We start from the raw sequence: 16,812 nt of genomic DNA, 5'->3' as shown, positions 1-16,812 counted from the left end.
CTAGTCTTGATGATGATCCCATAACTGTTGTTGTGGATCGAAATGTCGTCGACAACCACATCTTAACTCTAACCGTTATTTATGATTTATGCGGGGTACAAGATGTTCTTTTCATTGTGACTATTGTTATTGCTTATCTCACTAAAAAGTCACTCTTTAGTTACATGCCTGATGTAAGGATTTCCAGAAACCCCATCACTTCCTGCTCACTTTATGTTTATGTATTGTTTTCCTTGTTTTATTTTGTTAGTTAAATAAATCCTAATACTGTCCATTTGGATAGGAATAGACCCAATCCTGATTGAAGTTTTGTGTCTATGATTATGTATCTCGCTTAAAAGGGACGCTGTCTCTAATAACCTAAAGGAAGGTGGTAGCACCTCCTCCAGCAGGATGGCTAGTGATTTAGCATATCAAGGCCAGAGGCTTCAATGCCCCTGCTGCTTTTGATATGCGACAGCGGCTCCCTTCCCAAACCTGGGGAACCCAACCCCCTGCCCTGGGGCTCATTTGGCACCAGAGCAGGCGGGAAATTAGATTAGGCGTGTTGCACTTTTAGGCTAGGCACACCCCTAAGGTAGGCCACCTGAAGTGGACAGCCAAGAAGGGTTTCACCATTTTGAATTTGGTAAAACTAAGATCTCTGGATCATGATTATGCCCACTCTGCACAGGAAGTGGTCATATAAGAGGTGTAGTCACCTCAGGGGTAAGTAGGCTATTGGCTACTATCCTACACTGCGCCGAACAACCCTAAATTCAGTATTTAGGGCCCCCCCTGACACCAGGAAATACAATTAATCTACCTGGGAACAGAAGAAGGACAAAGAAGAGCAGTCACTGAGGACTTACCCTGCCGTTCTGCTGGAACCTCAGCAATTGCACCAATCTGTCCAAAAGCTGTGCATCCTCTTAAGTCTTGGGAGTACTGTTCAGCGCTTTGCCAACCACAGAGTATCCCCCTTGTGGTGGAGGAGCCATCCCTGTGCATCTGCAGGCACTTGCCCAGTTCTTTGTTTTGCTGGCGATCAGGCTCACGGAGGAAGCTTCTCACCAGGCGAAGGTGACCGTTATTTAAAGAGGTCAGCCCCATCTTTCCAGTGAGTTCCGAGACACTAGACACTCCAGGAGCCTCCCTGCACCATTACCCTGGGTTTCTGAGCATTTGGCACAATCAGGGCTCGTTGAGTGTCCAGCCTGGACACCACCACCTCAAAACTGATCTGCGGTCGAGGGACTTCAGGTCTGACAAGGCCTACATCGAGAGTGGCCCTGCTGCCTTGTTTTCTTTCCCTCCCCAGGTCAACCCAAGAACCGTAAGAGCCTCCAATGCAAGTGGCCTGCCAGCCAAGCACCTCTGTACCCGAGCCCCACAGCCCGGGTTCACGGACACCAACTGCGTATTCTTACTCCAGAGACCCTAACGAGCCGAGCCCTCCTTTGGGTTCTGCCAGACTAGCCTCTGTTCTTTTCACAGGTCCCTTTACATTTTAACCATTGCAACCAATACCTCTGCACCCGGACACACCAGGGAAGGTAAACCCAAACTGCTGCTGGGTACTTTGGACACTTTAAGTCCTAAAGGGCACTTTCTCAAACCGCATGTTAATATGTTTTCAGTATATGTCTGTTCCTCCCTTAGGATAACATTACTGTGTTCGAGGCTCATGCCTCAAATCTGACAGCTTTGCTATTTTTTTCTGTTTTCACTGTAAAAACTATAACACCTTAAAGTACTTACCTGATCCCAAAGATCTTTGTGTCTAAAACTAAATAAATGTCTGTTATTTTTCTAAATTTGTTGGATTTCTTTTCTTTTTTTTTTTAACGTGTGTCTCATTTATTGAGTTTGGGTTGTTGGAGCCTCCAAGTACAAAATAGGATGGATCTTGGGCTGTAAGGGTTGAACTTGGCCAACACCAACAAGGTGGCCCAGGTATACAACTAAGCCTTGCCCTATCTGGCTCTTTCTTGCCTTGATAGTGAGTCGCACCTTCTGCATGCAGGGCCTCATGGACCATTCCTAGGTGGATCAAGTGATCCTGCCAAATGGGGCTATAGACAACAATGTCACATGCTCATCACTCCCCTCTGATAAGCCTAAGTTGCTCAACCACACTACCACTAGTAGAGCACTTTGGATTATGAAAGTAAGCCCTGTAAACCAATAAGAGTAGTGTGTTCTTTTTGCATGGTGTACCCCTACATTGGTACACTACATAAATAGCCAGCTTCCCACACCCTCCAAATCACGATAGTATGGGTAGCTCCAAATTCAAAGGTGTACAAATAACCACTGTTCCTAAACTCGTATCCTCCGTACATTTCGTAAATACATAGGTTTCTTTCTTTCCCATTTATTCTTTATATATTATCAAATGAACTGCTGTATAATTGGTATACAATGAAAAATCAATGTAAAGTGAAGCTTAGTTATTGGCTTTGGGTATCTTGTGTATTTTGGAAATCTAAAAACTCTATATACTGCTGCGAAGAAGAGGGTCGAGTGGACCCAATGTTGTATTGCTTTTGTAAATAGGCCATCATTACAAGAAATTGCAGATGAAAATGTCAAAAATTGCGGGTTTTTTCTACTCAATTTCATTTATATTTTTTTGGGCTAGTTAGTGATTTTAGTTTTCTTCAGGAAACCCTTGAGGTAGCTACATAAATGCCCCCCTGGAAAATGCAGAACTTTGTCTAACTTTCAAAAATGTATAGCTTTTGGGTATCAGCCCTGGGTTTTGCACCTATTTCCACCTAGGTTCACACCACACACATTATGGAAAATTGACTACCTCTTAGAAAATTCAAAAAACTGTGGTAAAAAATGGGGTTGTGTTGCAACCACCTTTGCTCCTGAAAGCTAGGAAGATTTTAGTCCAAGCACAGCAAACATTTTGTTGAAGCCATATTTAGAAAAAAAAGTTTACTTTCCCCCGTCATTCGCAAAAAAGCTGTAAAATACAAAATGTAGCCATGCTTTGACTAATTTCTTGGTCTTTCCATGGTCCCCAAACCCAGGGCACCTTTAAAATCCACTGGATGTTGGGGAAAGAAGGCATACAAATTTGCCATGTACACTTTCTGCGGAAGAAATGTTATGAAGGCTTAGCACAAAGCACTCTAGGTACCAAAAACAGGGATTAGCGGCACGGCGTTAAATGGCGAATTGAGAGTAACTACTGAGGTTTCCAAGACTGAATAATTAAGCATGCGAACATATGAAACATAGCAATGGCAATGCTAGATAGCTGTAGTTATAGGTATGTAACTTTTTCCTCTAGTTGTATTAGACCTTTTGATGGTAGTGTTAGGCAGGTGATCATTCAGAACCTGCCAACCAAAATATTGTCAGTGGTGTTTAGTTTAGATAATAACAGAGCTTTTCATTAACATGCTGTGTGAGTCATATGTTGGATTGTTAAGAAACTTTTCACAAAAAATAGTATGATAATAATAAAAACAAATATAAACAAAAAAGAAAACATGCTGTGCGAGTCAATGTTTTGCGATGCACAAAGGTGTTTGTGATATTTGAAAATGTTCCCAACTCGAAAATCAGGTTCAGTTAGCCAATGCACTGAATTATCAGCAAGGCAACACACAGTGCTTTATAAAAACGCCTGACTAAAAAGATCAATTTGTCTTTCTAACATTTGCTTGTCAATCTGGTGCTATTTGTCCTCCCACACTTATATGTCTCTTTTCACCATCGCAGTTGAAGCCACAGGAAAAAATGTATTTCAAAGGGCTGAAGGAGACTGCACAGAAATACTTTGACCACATTGGACAGGTGGGTGCTTCAACAAGAACGTTATACTCCAAATTCAAAACAGTGAACTGCTTATCTGAAAAGTTCGGCCTTAGTCACATCCCTTTGGAAGAGTCTCAGAAGATGTTTTACTGATCGTTTGAAAGATCATCAGAGCACTACTGCACTAGGAATGTTGAGGGTTGTTAGTATAACATGCTTTCAAAACGCCTTGTAATTCCTGGCCATGCCAGTGGCTTGGTGGTATCCATCTAGACTGATATTAGTCCTTGTGAATGCTTTTAATATTTTGTCTTTGTTTCTCTTTCTATTGCATTAGTGCTATGGTGTGAAAACAAACTTGACAGGAGTAATGTAACATTTTGTTCTAGGGCCTGCAGTTTGCCAAAAGGTAGAGTGTAGGCACAACAATCAGCTATAATACACTGAAGAACTACCTTCCTATGGCATTTATATTGTTAATTCTGGCCCAAATAATGTTTTTTAGGGCTAGCATGTTAGAGCCCTAGCTTGAAAACCGTGATTCTCCAACATTGGATCTTTCATATAGTCACAGGCTTAAATCATTCCCCTTTTTCAGGCTGGGAATCTGCAGTACATTTTAAATAGCAGTGTTAAAACAAGCATTGGCATGGCCAATAGGTCTCGCCTTTGGGACCTTATAAGTGTTTTGCCAGAGTTATTGGCTTTGCCAATGTGTTTAAGCTATGTTGTAGAGCAGTGTGGCGGCTGTGCAGCATGTTGAAAAGTTATAATAAAGTGTTACAAGCATTTTTGCTACCTTATATATAACCAAGTAAACATCATGTACAAATGAACGACCCTATTACAAAGAAGAATTAACATAAACATGAGTTATACTGACGTAATGCTAAGGTGGTGGTGTGCTTGTGCAGAGGTGTTGCTCAGATGGTGCTGAGTGATACTGAGGTGGTGCTGTGGTGGTGTTGAGTGATGCTGAGGAGATGCTGGTGCTGAGATGATGCTGAGTGATGCTGTGCTGGTGCTGAGGTGGTGCTGCACTGATGATGACCTAGTGCTGTGTTGGTAGTCAGGTGGTGCTGCACTGGTGTTGTGCTAGTGCGTAGGTAGTGCTGCGCTGATGCGGAGGTGGTGATGCACTGGGGCTGCATAATGTTGAGGTGGTGTTGTGCTGGTGGTTGTGCTCAGGTGCTGCTGAGTGACGCTCACGTGGCTCTGCAGTGGTGCTGCTTAAGTTGTTGTGAGTGACGCTGACTGGTGCTGCGCTGATGCTGACATGGTGCTGAGGTAGTGCTGCACTGATGCATTGGTGGTGCTGCGGTGGTGGTGCTCAGGTGGTGCTGAGTGATACTGAGGTGGTGCTTTGCTGATGCTGCGCTGGGGATGAGTGATGCTGTGGTTATGGTGGTGCTCAGATGCTGCTGAGTGAAGCTCAGGTGGTGATGCAGTAGTGGTGATGAGTGACGCTGACTGGTACTTAAGTGGTGCTGTGCTGATGCTGGGGTGGTGCTGTGATAGTGTTGCACTGATGCTGAGGTGATGGTGTGCTGATACTGTGTGCTAAAGTGGTGGTGAGGTGGTGGTGCTGTGCTGGTCTATGACATTTCTTTTCTAAAATTCCATCTGCTTACAGTGTGCTAAACCTTCTTAAGAGGATAAAGTGCAACACATTGGCAGCCAAAATAATTAAATAAATATACATATAAATCGGCTTAAATACAACAGAACCATCATTAATTTGTAGTAAATACAATTTTACAGCTTAAAATGACTACGGGGAAGCGGAGAAAAGAGAAAGAGCTGCAACAAAAACAATGCTTTTTAACACTTAGACAAAAAGATTAGTTCCTCTTTTAAAGTCAACAGCACTATAACATTCTGTGTGGTGCAATTTAAGATTGAACAACAGCATTTTTTTTAAACATCTTTTTATTGAGATTTTCTTTTGATTACATACAGCGGAATATGAATAAATCGTGCATCACAACAATTATACCTCAGCATTGCTGGTAGCTCTGTGGATCAGATATGCATTAAATAGCAAGTTATTACATACAGACATGTGACCCAGTTCCTGTGTCACTGCTCAGTCACTGACTAGGTTGTTATGCAAAGGATGTACGTTGTCTCTATGTACAATGGCTATGTCAAGGGTTTAAGTGTGATGCTCATCTAAATAAACTATAACTAACAACCAAAACATAAAAGAAAAATCGCCATTTTCAGCCTGCGGAAATCATGTTATGTGACAGGTGAGAGGGTGTATGTGGACCAATGTACTGTAAAGGCAGAAGAAACAATAGTGAAGTTCCATGATAATATTACGGTGCATGAGGGGGGGAGTGTCTCATTGTTGACTCACTACACATGGCTCACACATGCTCCGCATTAGCCGATAATATCATGTGAAGTGAGAGAAAAGGGGGGGGTGGGGATTTGGCTGTATTGGGACCTCCATTACCTCGTTGGGGAGCTACGTGTGATGTGCTGCGGTGTCTGGCTGTGTGAGCACTTTAAGAAAAGTATCCCAGGTTTGCGCAATTGGATATTTGCGCAGACCCGCAGTTTCCTCCTTGTGTAGCGTAGCGTTCTCAGCCTGTGCCCAGATTGTGAGGGATTTCTCCCAATGGGCCGACGCTGGAGGGTCAGCGTTCTTCCAACGCTTCGTAACAAGGCGCTTGGCCGTGATCAAACCCAGATCTCTAAATCTGGATATCGCTTTATTCTTTGTCCGCGGGTACAGTCCCAATACTTAAGTCTCCCAGTGAAACTGTAGTGGCGCCTGAATGCATTTTGCTAATGTGTCTACAACTTTATGCCAGTATAGCTGAAATGAGGTGCAAGACCATAGCATGTGTAGCAGATCCGCGCCAACCAGATGACATCGGGGACAGGCGAAGATGTTGAGATTAAAATAATCATTGATTTTGTCTGGTGAAATGTATGCCCTGTGTATAATATAAGTCTGGATAAGTTTAAATTGCGAGTTGCGTGGTATACATGTGGACCCAGCCATTAGTGAATCCCACTCTTTATCAGTCCATGGCCGTCCTCTATCCGCAGCCCATCTCTCGCGGCGTCTCGTTAGCGGTGTCAGTGTGTGCGTCAACAGGGCCTCCACTAACCAGTGCATAACATGCGACCCCTCCCCCATCACATGTAAGTATTGGATAAGCGTATGTGTGCGGGGCTCGGTCGTTATGTCTCCCCAGGCTGCAGCAAGGCATGAATTATTGCGTCATGTAAAAGGAACTGGCCTGCAGGAAGATCATTTTCTGCGGACAATGTATCAAATGTAAGGAGAGTGGCCTCCGCATACAGGTCGCCCACCGCGTCAATCCCTGCCTCGTGCCACGTCGCTAACTCCGCTTCGGATATTTTCTCTTTGCCTCTGGGGGTCCCTGCTAGCGGTATCAGCGGAGCATAAGGATACGTGTCACGGGTCAGGTAGAGGCTTCTCCAATAACACTTATGGGCCAATGCTACATAGAGCTGGAACGGGCAGGGAAGTTTAGTTACGTGGTGAAAGAAGTGGTGTAGCTGGGACTGCTACCACGGGGGTGCCGCGGTCGCAGTGTCCGCCAGTTCCTTCCCACACATCTACTTTGATACCCACAGCCCATGAAAACAAATACAAATTCGGACTGTTGAGCTCTGGGTACATTGAGATGCCCATCATGGAGTGTGCAGAAAACCGAGCTGGCTGGAAAGGTTAGTCTGTCTCAGCTCTCACGTTCTGTTTATCTACCAGAAAGCAGATTTATGGGGAAGGTAATAAACAGCATAACTTGGCCCACTGGCAGGAGCTGGGCAGCAGCTGTGTGTGGAGGAGGGGACAGACATCTGGCACAAACCTGTGGCAGCTTCAGATCTTCGATCCCTGAAGTGTATCCTCCCATAGTATTAAAATCTATGACTGACTAGGTGCGGATGAGCTACAGCAGGATGCAGACATCGGACTTAAGAGGGTCTCAAAAACAAGAGACAGCAAGAGGAGGGCGGGTGGGTCATCAAGACGAACCTTTTTAAATATTGTTTAATCTTAAAACGTGTTCAGGCTATTATTTTGTATATACATCCTGCATTGTATTCTGCTGTTTGTGATAACAGTCCAGTGCCAGTGCTGTTATAAAAAGAAGCGCACGAACGTACGCAAACAGCTGTTCAAAACAACGAACCAAAGCAGACAGAAAAAGGAGTGCAAGAAACCAAAGAAAAATAAACGAGCAATCATGAAGTAACAGGGCTAGTCGAGAGCAGCAAGAACCACCCATGGGAAGGAGGGCCAAATGTGAGCAAATAGCCACATAAAGGCAAGGAATTTTAAAAAGCACAGGAACAAATGGCAAGCGAGGGGCATGCTACAAGTCACTCAGAGAAGATACATCATGTCTCCAGAGCCAGACCTAAACAGCTGTAGGCCTAAATACAGTGTTGAGTTATTAGCACATCCAGCACATTTGAAGCAACCAGAACTTCCGCCAATGAGGTGGAAATGACAGCACCCCTGCTTCTCCAGAGGCCACCTTAGCTCTGACTTCAAGCACATGTGTGAAGGAGTTTCCCCGACAGAGCTGTGCTCTAGCGTTTTAGTAAGTGTAAAATAATGCATTTTCTTGTTCTACCCTGGGACTAAACCAGCCCTATCCTTAGCTGCCACAGTACGGTGAGTTGTTTTTTAGTGAAATCTACTATACTCCTGGGCCGGCAAAACCCTTCATCTTTCTGTCAGCTGTCACCAACTGACACCTTGGCTCAGAGAGAACAAAAAATCTCTCTTCAGATCATATTCCTCATATCAGCAAAAGAAGATTTAAAAGGATAACCCTCATTCGAAGTGTATTTATTGCATTTATCCTGTTCACAAGCCTTCACCCTGTGACATGTGTAAAACCTTTGCTTCAAAAGACTCTAAAAGAAAGAGAGAGCAGGTTGGCACCATATTCGCTGAATAATGAGAATTTCCCTCCTTCTAAGGAGGATATCTGCTCCTCTGGGGGGATGTATGACATTACAACGCGTGTCATTACAACACGTGCAGTTACATCGCATGCGTTACAACGCATGCGATGTTACAACGCTATGCCATTACAACGCAAGTCTTTACATCGACTTGCACTAGATGGCGTGCTAACATTAGAAAAGTGTAATTTACTATTCCAACTCCAGTCCACGTAACAGTAGGGAAGGTGTTGGGATAGTAAACTACACTAATGTTAGCACGCCATCTAGCGCAAGTCGATGTAAAGACTTGCGTTGTAATGGCATTGCTTTGTAACATCGCATGCGTTGTAACGAATGCGATGTAAAAGCTGCGCGTGGTAAAAACCGCGTTGTAATGGCTGTTCCCCCTCTGGGGTACATGCTGTGAAAAGTGTCCCTCCAAGCACTTTCACGAAGACAGCACTAATTGACTCTTATTTGTTTCAGCGCTTGCAGCCACCTTCTCACAAAGTAAACCTGGGACTGGAAAACAATCCAGAAGAGAAGATTCTTTGCGCAGAAAACTGCAAAAAAAACGTCATTCTTAAAATGACCAAAATCCTACTAAGAGGGATATATAATCTGAAACCACCCAATCAACGGCTACCATTAAAACAATCTCGTCAATGACAGTCGTTGACATTTACGACAAATATTCAGTCAACAACAGCACGGTATATATCTCCCCTAACGCTTTCCACAATGCTTATGGCTTCGACAACAAACGCGAAAACTACGATGAATGCATGAATGATTACGACAACAATGTCAATACTGCTGACGACAATACTGTTGACGTCAAGAACGTCCATTAAGGTACACCTGGCTGCCATTACAGCTTACAGAGAGTCTCCAAATCAACCTTCTTTCTTCCAGCACCAGGTGGTTAAGGATTTCCTTCAGGGTTAAAGAAAGGCTTCCCCCCTGTCCGGCCTCCTTCACCTCCTTGTGAGTTGAACCTGAAGCTTTTTAAGCTTATGGGTCCACCTTTTGAGCCTATTCACAAAGCTACCCTTCAGTACCTTACATGGAAAGTTGCCTTTTTGGTGGAGATTACCTCAGCTCGTAGGGTGAGATTCAGGCGCTCTGTTCCAAAGAACCGTACACGGTTTTTCACCACAACAGAGTGGTTTTAAGGACCCTCCCCTCCTTCCTTCCGAAGGTGGTGTCGGATTTTCATGTCAATCAAAGTATCTCTTTACCTTCTTTCTTTCCCAATCCATCTACGCCAGCGGAAAGGTCCCTCTATTCCCTAGACCTTAAAAGAGTTCTGAAATTCTACTTAAAAGAAGTCTCAGACCATAAGGAAGTCTGATCAGTTATTTCTAAACTATGGTTCCATCAGAACAGGTTCCTAGCCTCCAAGCGTTCCATTTCCAGATGGATAGTGTCTTGCATCAAGCTGGCTTATCAGTTGGCAAATAAACCCCTTCTGGCTTCTCCCAAGGTGCATTCCACTAGGGGGAAAGCAGCTACAATAGCTTTTCTACACAATGTACCGATGGCTGAGATCTGCAAAGCAGCCACTTGGAAATCGGTACATACTTTCACGAGACACTATTGTCTCGACTCTGATTCCAGAGCAGATACTCAAGTAGGCCAAGCCTCCTTGAGGAATTTATTTTAATGCTGAATTCATTTTAAGTGATTCTTTGATGTTACTGTCGTTTATGGTACTCATTAGCACACAGGAAGAGGGGATGGGCTTGCTACTCGAGTCAAGTGCTTATGACTATTGATGAGAATCCCCTGGAAGAGAAGGATAAGTTATTTATCTGTAATCCTAGTTCTCTTCCAGGGGTATCCTCATCAAAGTCATAAGCAACCCACCCACCTCTCCGGGCTAATGATCCAAAATTATGTCATCTCTTTGTGCCCTGACCACTGGGTCTCCGCAAGGAACAACTGACCTAACTGTCACCCCTGAGACATGTTGGGAAGCTAGGGGTCATGGGTGCCTTAAAAGCATGATGCCAGTTTTTGATTTTCTACATTTGCTTTCAGTTTCTATGCTGTTGAAGTTCAATGCAGCCTATGGGCTAATAATGCCTGCCTTTGTCTTTGCTGGACTACTTTTCTGCTGTTCATTAAAAGCAGTTCAAGTGTCTTGTGGTCTTCCTGGTTTGTTTGTGTATGTGCAAAGACAAGGTCTCACAGCATTCTTTGCCTATTATGTGTTTGTTTTTTCTAGGAGGCTGCATTGATTGTTGTAAAATTATATGTATATATATATTCACTGAAAAAACCATAGGTTTCAGGCACGTTATAGTTAGGAATTAGCATTTAAAAAACCTTAGAAATTCACAGAAAAAACCATAGGTTTCAGGGGCTTTATAGTTAACTGGACTCTTCACTCGTACAAAACCATTGAAATTCCCCCGTTATAGTTAGTTCAGCTAACTATAACTCGCGCGCCCGCAATGCACTGCTGATGACGTCACATATTACATCACTCATGACATGGTCAGTGACATCACTCATGGCATCACTGATGACTGATGACCTATGGTTTTTTCAGTGAATTTCTAAGGTTTTTTAAATGCTAATTCCTAACTATAACGTGCCTGAAACCTATGGTTTTTTCAGTGAATTTCAAAGGTTTTTTAAATGCTAATTTCTAACTATGGCTACAGAGATAGGACATGTGAAGAAAGAAGAAAAAACGCACAGAAAGAAAAAAAAGTAATGCAGAAAGAAGCAACAGAAGTCCTCAAAGACGAAGAAAAGTGCAGGAAGAAGGATAACGTGCAGAAAGAACAAACAGAAGAACAGAAAGAAGCCTTGTTGCAAAATCATCCTGTACCCTCAACTTTTTCAGACGGATACTGGTGTTAACTGAGTCTCACTAACCAGTCCTAGAGCCAGTGCTATGTTAAAAGACACTCAGAATACAGTGAAAACACCTACATACACTGGGTAACACTATGCGTTGGGGTCCCCCTGTGATCAGCATGACCTCCTCTGTAAGCCCCTAGTATATAATAGGGCAGGTGATTAAAACTACCTCTTAAAACGCGCCACAGGGCGTGTTTGCACACGTCATCTCAGGCCCCGTCCCCTCACTTCCCCACTGTGTAAACACGCCCTGTGGCCGTTTTAAGTTGGGAGATTAAGTCCCCTTGAATCCTGAGGGTCCCTAGGGTCCAACTAGACCACTAGGTACCTCCAGTAAGCGCCACAGAGCTGTGTTGCAGAGAGATGTAAAAAGGGGCACGGCCTAGACCACCTCTCTAACGCAGCGCAGTGGCGCTTACTGGAAGCACTTGGTGGGCTAGTTGGCCCCCAGGGGCACTCAGGATTGAAGGGGAATTATTTCCCCAACTTAAAACGCGCCACAGGGCGTGTTTGCACACGTTAACTCAGGCCCCGTCCCCTCCCTTCACCACTGTGTAAACACGCCCTGTGGCCGTTTTTAGTTGGGAGATTAAGTTCATTTGAATCCTGAGTGTCCCTAGGGTCCAACTAGCCCACTAGGTACCTCCAGTAAGCGCCACAGAGCTGCATTGCAGAGAGGTGTAAAAAGGGGCATGGCCTGCACCACCTCTCTGCAACGCAGAGCAGTGGCGCATACTGGAAGCCCCTGGTGGGCTAGTTGGCCCCCAGGGTCCCTCAGGATTGAAAGGGAATTATTTCCCCAACTTAAAACGTGCCACAGGGCGTGTTTGCACATGTCACCTCAGGCCCCGTCCCCTCCCTTCACCACTGTGTAAACGCGCCCTGTGGCCGTTCTAAGTTGAGAGATTAAGTCCCCATGAATCCTAAGGGTCCCTAGGGTCAAACTAGCCCACTAAGTACCTCCAGTAAACGCCACAGAGCTGCGTTGCATAGAGGTGTAAAAAGGGGTGTGGCCTCAGAACACCTGTCTGCCACGCAGCTCCCTGGCGCATACTGGAGATACCTGTTGGGCTAGTTGGCCCTCAGGGACCCTCAGTATTGAAGGGGAATTAATTCCCCAACTTACAACTGGCCAGGGGGTGCATTTGCAGAGTGCTGCTAGGAGGGGGCGTGGCCTCCGGCGCGATGCCGGTCTTTTATTTATTTTTTTAAGAAGGAGGGCTGTGAGGCCCCCCTTCTTTTTCTAATTTACTGGCCCTGGGGACCCCCTCCCCCAGGGCCTGCACCCTAATTTTTTTGTTTAAAAAAAAAAATGTGGCCCTCCCAAGGCCTTAATCGGCCCCGGGGACCCCAACCCCCGGGTCAAGGCCTTTTTTTTTTTTTATTCTTTAGGAGGGGGCTGCGTTGCCCCCCTCCTCAGGCCACTTATGGCCCCGGGGACCCCATCCCCCAGGGCCGGCCTTTGTTTTTTATTATTTTAAAAAAATATATATTTATAGAAACACTTAGGACATGCTGGACAAACCGTATGTACCTATCACCATGACGATTTGCGTGATAATCATTAAAAGGCAACTATGCATAGAATGAATCCACATGGAATGTATTTACACCGCTATTGAAGCTCTGACGTGTCTGACGCCCTACCGTGCCTAATCCCGGCGCCCCCGCCGGTGGGTACTCTCCAAGTAGACACCCTTGTCGTTTATTTATACAAACATGGGTAGCTATTGACGGGCACATTTAATATACACGCACACCAAGCCATTCAAAGGGGATTCCACAAAAATTCGACCAAACTATGCAAGAAACCCCCCTCACGGTTAATAAAACACACATCCACCGCCGGATGTGTAATACTTTTTATTTTACTCTCTGGAAAGGAGACGAACCTCACTTGAGAGTCACAGTGTGCTCCTGGCTGAGCCCAATGCTGTGTTACACCCACCAGTGCCCGCCGAGTGCCTCACACCTCTGTGTTGTATTCCACCAGCTAGTGCGTATGCTATGACACTCTCTAGCCCATGTGCACTGTAACACCACCCTGTGAATATGTCGTGCCACACTTGCCTTCGCACGGGTTATATTGCCCCATCTAACGTGCCTTCCTCGATGCCTATGTTATAACGCACAGCGCTATGCCATACATATTACAATCTGGGATCCATATCTTTGTCACAGTGCATATGCAACGTTACACTCCCCAGCACATATTTTATATTACAACTTTAGAGACTAGTTAGGTTACACAACACTGCCCTGTGCATATTACACTCCAAGGCGCATATCGCATAGCACGAGCTAGTGCCTGTGCTATCTCGCGCTCTCCAATGAATCTGTAATTGCGCACAATGTATTGCATATTATATTTCACGCCCCGGTTCATCTTATATCACACTTTTTGGTGCATAGTTTATACCATATACTATATCTAGTTTTCATTTCCAATCGTGCTCTCAGGACTATGTTCTATATAACACTGCGTCCACCTACCCTTTTCACGGACATTACATTTTGCGATGGGGGGTGGAGGGTCAGGGGGTGTTTCTGCCAAGTGAGCCCGGAGTCACAGTCACAAACGTCCTCTTCTTCCTGAATAAAAGTGAGATTATGCTGCATACTTGTTCATATTTTAAGTAGTTCGAACAGACACACATTTTAAAAACAATAACGTTCCTAATACCCACCTTCTCTGAACAGTTAGCTTGCTGCCCCATCCACCTCCTCCCTATCCTCTGCTGTCTGAATCCATGGACTAGCCTCCTCCCTCCTGCCATGCATGGTTTGATGTGCTGCCACTGCCCTCCATTTAGCATGATGTACCAGTCCACTCCTCCTGCCCTCCATTGCCCAGTTCTATGGCCCATCATTGACCTCCTGCTTAGCCTCTGTGCTTAGCTTGCTGCCCCTATTCTCCTTCCCCCTGCCATCCGATGTCTTTGTGCATGCCCCTGCTCCATCCCATGGACCTGCCACTCCTATTTACTCTGCATGTTCTGTTGAGCTGCCACTTACCTCCCACCTGCCTAGCATTGTCAGATGACTGTAACCTGTCTCTGCCACCTCCACCCTGCCTGTCCACATGCCATGCCCCTATCCCCTTCCTCCTGTCCTCCATGGTCCATTTTACTGCCACACCCTTCTGCCCTCCCTGGTCTGTTGTGCTGCAACTGCTCCTCCTGCCTGCCCCGTGCGGTCTGTTGTGAGGCCCCTTCCCCTGAACTCTCTTGTCTGTGCCCAGGTCCTGACCCTCCCTTCTATCCTCCATGGTTCTTTGTGCATGCCCCTGCACCCTCCTTCTTGCCCATCATAGCCATTGTGCTGCCACTAACCCTCCTGCTTGCCATGCATGGTCTTCTGTGCTGCCATGGCCCCTCCCACCTTCCCTGTGTGGTCAGCTAGCTGCCCCTGCCGCCTCCCACCTTCCCTCCATGGTCTGTGTGTATGACATCATAGTCTCATTGTTGCTCTCCATGGTGTGTCTTGTTTCTAGTGCCCATACTGCCTGACCTCCATGGTCATCTTGCTGCTCCTGCCCTGCCCCCTTGCCCCAGCCCTCTTTTTCCATGTGCAGACCCCTATTCCCTCCCTCCTGGCTTGCCTGTTCCATTGTAATGCCCCTGATCCATCCCTCCTGCCCTTTATGGTCTGTTATGCTGCAGCTTTCTCTCCTGTCTGTCCATTATGGTCAGCTAGCTACCATTGCCTCTTTCCCCTCTGTTCTCTGTTGTCCATGTGCATGGTCCTGTCCCTCCCTATTGCTTTCCATGGATTGTTGTGCTGCACTCCCTGATGCCTGCCCTGTAGGGTCAGTTTGGTGCACCTCTCCATGTCCCTCCTGTCCTCTGTTATCCGAGTCCATGTCCCTACCCCAATTCCTCCTGCCTACCATGATCCAATGTACCATACTTGCAAACATTTTGAACTTGGTAAGAGGGAGATTCTGAAAAAACGCTGGGGTATTTATTTTCCCCTTTGAGTTACATTAAAAAAGAGGAGATTGTAGACAGGAGACAGATCAAGTAAAGCCCATTTGAGCTTAAAAACATTGGACGTTTCCTGGCTGAAACGGGTCTGTTGGCATGTATGGCTGTACTACCACTGCCTCTTTCTTCTGCCCACAATGGTCTATTATATTGCCACAGCCTCTCTTGCCAGTCCTGTATTGTTGGTTTGTTGCCCCTGCCCCCCTTTCCACTGCCCTCCATAGTCTGTTGTGCTGCCACTGCCCTTCCTGCCTGCCCAGTGTGGTCAAATTGTTGCCTCTGCACTCTCCTACCTGCCTTCAATTTTCAGAGTCCGTGCCCCTGGCCTCTGCCTCTCAACAGTATCCCAATGAACAACTAGATTGCTAACATTCTATATTTATTACAAAAGTGTGGAACGCCTGACGTCATCTTGATGTAATCAAAACTGTAATACCTAGAGTATTTCCTTTAGAAATTACATATATGAGAGGGTCTTATTTGCATCAAAATTATGGTTAGTGCTCTAAAAAACTAAAATGAGGACATATTTTCTGAGTTTTCAAATAGCGACAAAGAACTTTTAAATTATTTGTAATCTTTATGTTTTTTTATCCAGTTGACCACTTGATTAAATGTTGCACCTAGGGGAGAGGATGTGGTGTTACTTCCAGAGCTGCAGACTTTGCAACTGGGGAACCAGGTTGGAGTTTCTGCTTCAGCTCAACATTCTGTGATTCTGGTCAAATCACTTAATCTCCCCATGTCTACAACCAGAATGAATTTGATCTTGTGTGATGTAACCAATGCTCATGTAAAGCACTCCAATACCTGACAAGTCTGCACTATATAAAACTGCAAATACACAAAAAATAAGTGTTTTGCACACTTCTGTCATTGGGCTACATGTGGGCTACATCTGGGTGATATTTGTGCTGCATTTGGGCTCTTTTGTCTCTGGTGGCCATCTTGGGAGATTTATTTGTAATGAAGTTTCCTAATTTCCTCATTTACTGCAGTCTCCTCAGTAGGAAATGCTTTCAGTTTTTTACTTTGATTCCATCAAGAAGGTATTCAGATATGTCACACATTTGCCATAAACTCTGAATGTTAGCACTCTAGTTGCTCATTAGATCAGTGTAGTAAAGCTACTGCTCACCACTGAAGTCTGCTGCTGGTATTAAAAGTGTATGTTTCAGTCTGCATGTCAGAATATTTTTATGAAATAGAAGAGAATTTGACAAGTCAAAATGTGCCCTAATTTTTCTTTCTG

General features: G+C 45.1%; 1 protein-coding gene across 1 annotated transcript in view; it reads left to right on the top strand.

Annotated features, from left to right (window-relative positions):
* Window positions 1–16,812, top strand: part of RNF212B (ring finger protein 212B) — a 332,977-nt gene that overhangs the window by 239,237 nt on the left and 76,928 nt on the right. The window contains exon 4 of the mRNA XM_085643138.1: window positions 3,721–3,795. Coding sequence (XP_085499264.1) covers window positions 3,721–3,795 — 75 coding nt within the window. The remainder of the gene's footprint in view (window positions 1–3,720; window positions 3,796–16,812) is intronic.

This window comes from Triturus cristatus, chromosome 1_1 (assembly GCF_964204655.1).
Source record: "Triturus cristatus chromosome 1_1, aTriCri1.1, whole genome shotgun sequence".
Classification (NCBI taxonomy): Eukaryota; Metazoa; Chordata; class Amphibia; order Caudata; family Salamandridae; genus Triturus; species Triturus cristatus.
This window is presented reverse-complemented; position numbering and strand designations above follow the sequence as displayed.